The sequence below is a fragment of the Lactuca virosa genome, chromosome 5 (assembly GCF_052849685.1).
Source record: "Lactuca virosa cultivar CGN04683 chromosome 5, Lactuca_virosa_CGN04683_v6, whole genome shotgun sequence".
NCBI classification, from domain to species: Eukaryota; Viridiplantae; Streptophyta; class Magnoliopsida; order Asterales; family Asteraceae; genus Lactuca; species Lactuca virosa.
Window position 1 is genome coordinate 98,964,572 of NC_136430.1, and position 6,609 is coordinate 98,971,180.

The window sequence follows — 6,609 nt, forward strand, 5'->3', positions numbered from 1 at the left end:
TATACTTCATTTCAATTCTAAAAGCTTAGATTGAGATTTTAATCGTATTTAATCAAGGATATATATATGAATTTCATGTTGGAATGGCTCAACATAAGGAAATTCTATATATGGGTCCATTATTTGCGTTCTAAAATTCGATTATGATTACGACATCCCTTTTCATAATCTGAATTTTGAGAACTTGGCAAATTGAAATGGAAATATTATAGCAAAAGACTGGTTTAGTATTTATGTGAGACATCATGAATCGTGTCCCATATGCTTCGGATATAGGATCGATTACATGTGCTATATTCATCCTTTCTAAAATTTTCCAAATGCGTGGGGCATTATGAAGGGAAAAGGTCTAGAATTGGATATGACTAAAATGATTAAGCAATTGTCGAGGACAATCTAAGGTTTACCAAAGATTGGTTGCTCAAGGACAGTTGGAAGTATAATGTTAATTCTAGAAGGACCATATTGACATAATCTGTAAGGAGGCAACTCTTGTTCAGAAGTGATAGTCAAAATGGAATATGGAAATGTTTCAAAGTTAGAAATTATTCAATCTGTGTAAGATTAGGAAACTTAATGAAAGAAGGATGTTTCAAAGGAGCTGATCTCCTTTGGAATGCTCTGTAATGATTGTTGTCAAGTCTTTCTGACTTTGTGCATAATCATTAAGAGGATCAATGCATATAAGTTTAGAATCTAACAGATTTCAGTAAATGGCATGAATTTGGAATTCTTGCATTTGCAGTAAGGATTTGGGACTGTGAAAAGAGGATCATTGGAGTGATGTTCAATTGATCTATTTTACAAAGTAAAGATCATAGACAAACATAGTATGCATACTTGGTGTATGGCATGACTAGTGTTTAGAAAACATAGTGTACATGCTTGGAGCATGGGACAACTATTGTTTCAAATTCAAGTATCAAGTTGATAAAACCGAAACAATGAATAATGAGTAATCAGTATGGTGATAAATAAAAGTGTTTATTTATATTCATAGGGTTTGATACCATATTTGATTCATTTATTCTTGTGTTTCACTTTGCATGTTTTGACTTCCAGAATAACTAAGTCGCTCTTCCTGAATGATTAAGTTATTCAAACCATCCACCGTCGGTCATATGTTGGAAGTAGATATGAATCAAGACTGTCAAGGGTTGGTTTGTAGAGGTCCAAGTTGGTGGACAAAGTGGTGCTACAACACTCATGAGTGCTCATAAGTTCTGAGTATTGGATTCAACCCGCGCTCATTTGAATCACTTCATGGATTTTATCACGAGTGATCATGAGACGATAATATCTTATATTCTTCAAACCTAGAGATATGAGTTGTTACTATGAGTTGGTTATACATTGATTGCACGAAAACGCATTAGTAACTCGATGTTATAAAACGTGCCTTTGTGTATGATTCAACAAGTAGTAGAACAAGCCATATGAGTCGAAGTTTATCCATTCCTTTTACCTTCGGGATAAAAGCGATATCTGTGGGCCCCTCGATGATTTAAAGATGATACATATGAGTGCTTGGCCAAGCCAGGACTGATTTGATTTGTTCAATCAGTCAGTCATCATGAATCGGAAATCTGGAAACAACAAATGGACAGAGAGAATGATTGATAATCCATGTCTCAGTCCATATGATATCTAGAATGGAGGAATATATGATCCCTTATCTAATGGACAAGTCATTGACAAAGGTCAGAGTTCATCGACAAGGTCAGAGTTCGACAGAAGCTTTTGAGAGCTACGATTGCTGATCGGTTCCTGAAGTCATACGCAATAATAGTTTTAGACTTATCCAAGTGGGAGACTGTTGGATTAATGTCTAAGTCCATAACTATAATTGGTAAGACTTGACCCGACCCGGCATGGTCCATTTGGGTTGCATGGCATCATGCATTTGGATAGACTATAATGAGAGAAATAACACTTAAGGTTGGTTAATATATTATAAGTTCTAATATATTAATAAGGTTATTTAATTAGTATTGATCAAGAATTAATTTGGAATTAATTAAGTGATCAAAAGGAGACTAATTAAATATATGGGTTGATTGTGTAAATCATTCATTCTTATATATGTGGGCTTGTGATCCAAGATTCCTTATGTTGGACTAAGTCCATGGGGTGACCCATGGATACTCCATCGAGGTTAATATCCATGGAGCATAAGGAATGGGTAAAGTTATGAGTTACATGGTGTAACCCTAATAACCACCATATAAAAGAATCCCATGGCTCAAGAAATCGTGCACTAATGTGTGAGTGTGAGGGCTAGACGATTTTAAGGAGTGTTCAAGTTTCTCTCAAGTTATTCCAAGTGTATTTGATGTTGTGTGAACCATTTGAGGTGTCACACTTGGGGCACTAGGCACTAAAGCTTCATGAAGACATTCTACATCAAAGAGGTATGTATTCTATCTTGTTATATTTATTATTTTGTATGCTAGATTAGGATAATACCTTGGATGTTCATAATTGTATGTATAATAGAGAAAACATAGATCCAAGGTATTTAGGGTTGCATGTACACTTAGGAGTGTTAGAATGCTCATAACCCAACACTCATATCCTACCGAATCATCAGACCCACTTTCATATGACAACCCACCTTAGTCATATGAAGCTGTTGCTAAAATGGATGATGAAGAAGAATTCCAAAATGACATTGCCCTGGTTTGCCCAACAGTTCAACCGACTACCACCGGCCTCATTTTGTAAGAATCAGCAGTTCACAAAACCACCTTTTAACCGTAACTTCAATCCGCAGTCTAACCACTCATGATATCCTTGAAACCCTCACCATCCACCGCAACCACAGAATGCACATCATTCCAAAGAGGTACCGCAGTCCAGCAAACCAACAGACTTCGATACCTCAACTGAATAGAAAAGTGAAGTCATCATCTGCCACAAATGTAATAAAGAAAAACACTTTGTCAAAGATTTCAAATCATATGTGGCTAAGGACAAGGCATTCTATCTTAGAATGGCCTAAGAAATGGAAGAAAAAGAAAAGGCAAGAGCATATGTTGCCCATGTGAAAAGAGATCATCAGGTGTAGTCATTCGGAGATGAGGATGAAGATTTTGACAACATCAAAGGAAAAGGGAAGATATGAATGGTTGCAGCTGATGAAGAGGATGGATTGTTGAAGTTGGAGAGAAACTACTGCTACATGGCCAAAGATGGCACCCTTAGCATCGTCGAACAGAAAATGTGCAAGGAGGAACAAGAAGAGGAGTGGTTAATTGATAGGGCCTACTCCTTGCACATGCCCCAAAGGTTAGAATACCTTCGCGACCACATGCCTATCTTTAATGGTGGACACATCACGTTCGGGAACAATGCAAATGGAATTATCAGGGGCTACGGTGTATTGACAACAGGAAATTTCTCAATTCAAAAGGTCTCTTACGTGGAAGGCCTCAAGCACAACTTGATCAGTGTTAGCCAACTATGTAAAGCTCATCATCTGGTTGAATTTGATAATGAATATTGCTATATAATGAAGAATGATAGAAACACTTGTTTGATCAAATCCAAAGTCGAAGGAACAATGTATCCTTTAGATTTCTCATTGATCATTGGCAAATTGCAATTGTGTTTTCTATCTAAAGCAGTATCCGTTGTTAGCTGGCAATGGCACCGCAAGCTAGCTCATCTGAACTTCCAGTATATCAATAACCTGGTCACCAAATAACTCATCTGTGGTCTCCCAAATCTAAAGTACAACAATGATACACTTTGCCCAGCTTGTGAGTGTGGAAAACAAACAAAGAGAAGACATCCACCGGTTATCGATTCATCAATTGCTGAGCCATTAGAGCTACTCCACGTTGATCTCTGCGGTCCATCTACCATAGCCAGTCTTCATCACAAAAAAATACATTTTGGTTATAGTTGATGACTTTACACATTTCACATGGGTCTTCTTCTTAAGACTCAAATCCAACACACTGAAGATTCTGATCAACTTTATAAAAGAAGTAGAGCTCCAAATCAAGCTACCAGTAAGAAGAATAAGAAGTGACAATGGAACCGAATTTAATAATCATCTCTTGAATAGTTTCCTGGTTTCCGTGGGCATCAGTCACGACTTTTCTGCTCCCTACACACCTCAACAAAATGGAGTAGTAGAGCGAAGAAATCTCACATTGGTCGAAGCAGCTAGATCGATGTTAAACTTTGCCAACCATCATCTATACTTATGGGCGGAAGCAGTGGCAACTACATGCTTTGTTCAAAACCGAAGCATCATTTGCAAGCGTCTTAACAAGACCACTTATGAGGGTCTTAACAACCGCAAACCCAATGTCAGATTCTTCCATATCTTTAGATGCAGATGTTTTGTGATCAACAACAAGGATCATCTAAACAAATTTGCACCAAAATCAGATGAAGGCATGTTTTGTGATCAACAACAAGGATCACCCAATGTCAGATTCTTGGCTACTTAACTAATAAAGTGGCCTACACGGTTCTCATTAGACGTACAAGTCGAGGGGGAACTACCTTTTCCAACCGCAGAATGTCCAGAAGTTGAAGACATTCCCTCTACCGCAGCCGGAGATCACCAACAACCTCGTCTTCGCATCTGGACAAATGATCAACCACCAGGACAAATCATTAGAAACCCATCCGCAGGTATACAAAATCGATCCTCTAGTGATTTAACGGACCACTGCCAGTATGCAACTTTCATGTCCTCAGTCTAGCCTCGAACCATAAAAGAAACACTCATGGAACCCAACTGGATCACAGCAATCCAAGAAGAATTAGCTGAGTTTGAAAGAAACAAAGTGTGGAGACTAGTACCGAAGCCAAAAGGCCACACAATCGTCGGTACTAGATGGGTATATAAAAACAAGCTTGATGAGTCTGGTGCTAAGGGGTACAGTCAACTTGAAGGCGTGGACTATGGTGAAACATATGCTCCTACAGCCATAATGGAAGCAATACGCATTTCCTTAGTGTATGTGGCTGACAAAAATAGCAAAGTACATCAAATGGATGTAAAAAGTGCCTTTCTGAATGTAGAACTAAAGGAAGAAGTTTAGTTGCAACAACCTCCAGGCTTCGAAAGTTAAGAATTTCCAAATCATTGCTACAAGCTAGGAAAAAGCAGTATACGGTCTTAAACAAGGTCCAAGGGCATGGTATGAGACTCTTTCTGAGTTTCTTGTCACGTCTGGATACAAAAGAGGTGTGATTGATCCCAAGTTGTTTATAAGAGCAAATGGTAATGACTTGATGCTTGTCCAAATATATGTGGATGATATTATTTTTGGATCCACAGATCAAGGTGTGGGGAATGACTTTCCAAAGCTCATGACAAGTAAATTCCAAATGAGCATGAATAGAGAGATTAACTTCTTTCTAGGACTTCAAGTGAAACAAGTCCCTCAAGGGATATTCATTCATCAAGAAAAAAAATGCCTCTGAGCTGCTGAAGAAATTCTCAATGGACAATTTTTCCTCAGCCAAGGTCCTGATAGCCTTCGAATACAAGATTTCAGCTGATCCTACCGGAGAATCAGTTGACCACAAAACTTATCGTGGAATGATTGGGTCATTGATGTACCTCACCACAAGTAGACCAGATACTGTCTTTGCAACAGGCTTATGTACTAGGTACTAAGCTGACCCTAAAGTATCTCACTTGACCACAGTCAAGCAAATTCTCAGATATCTAAAGGGAATTAAAGCGTTAGGACTCTGGTACCCTATGAGAAATGACTTCGGCCTCCAAGCCTTCACATATGCGGATGATGCAGGAAGCAGATTAGATCGAAAAGTACTTTCGGTGGTTGCCAATTTCTAGGAGGACGACTAGTCAACTGGTCTGCAAGGAAGTAGAATTGTGTCTCGTTGTCTACCGCAGAGGCAGAGTATATGGCCGCAGCCAGCTACTGTTCCCAAGTTCTACGGATGAACACTCAACTCATGGACTACGGATACAAAATGTTGCGGGTACCAATTTACTGTGATTCAGAGAGTGCTATAGCGATTTCTCATAATCCTATTCACCACTCTAAGAGGAAGCACAATGAACTACGGTACCACTTCATCAAGGACCACATCCTCAAAGGTAACATCGAACTAATTTTTGTTCCCACTCACAAAGAAATAGCTGATGTTTTTACCAAAGGCACTTGATGCTACAAAACTAAATAGCTTTCTGGAAATGCTAGGAATGATGAATCCAGACCCGCAATTCTTCTTGAATTGATAGGTACCGCAGACCACATTTGGTCTCTAAATGTGAAGAAATTGCTTCTTTTCTTTTCAAATTAAAACTCTTGAAGCATTCTCTTAACTGCGGTTCTAAAAATAATATATTCATCATATATCTCTTCGGTTTACCTAGTATACCGCAATCATATATGATTTATATATTTTTCGGGTCCTTAATTTCTTTTATTTCTATCTTTTTGATCAAGTGTTCTTTCAGCTTATGCTACCGCAGTCATCCTAATTCAACCGCAGTCGCAATAAATGATCCCACATTTACTTCATAAAAAAACTGAGAACTTTGTGTGCTATTTAATGATCTTTAATAAAAACATTCCACACAACATTCATTTTGTAGCATACAACGTTTCA

The 6,609-nt window shown here is 38.2% G+C and overlaps 1 protein-coding gene across 1 annotated transcript; it reads left to right on the forward strand.

Annotated features, from left to right (window-relative positions):
• Positions 1-4,745: 4,745 nt before the first annotated feature.
• On the forward strand, positions 4,746-5,063 carry LOC145111513 (putative mitochondrial protein AtMg00820). The gene has a single exon (XM_079047781.1). The coding sequence runs from the start codon at positions 4,746-4,748 to the stop codon at positions 5,061-5,063; it is 318 nt and encodes a 105-aa protein (XP_078903907.1).
• The last annotated feature ends 1,546 nt before the right edge of the window (positions 5,064-6,609 follow it).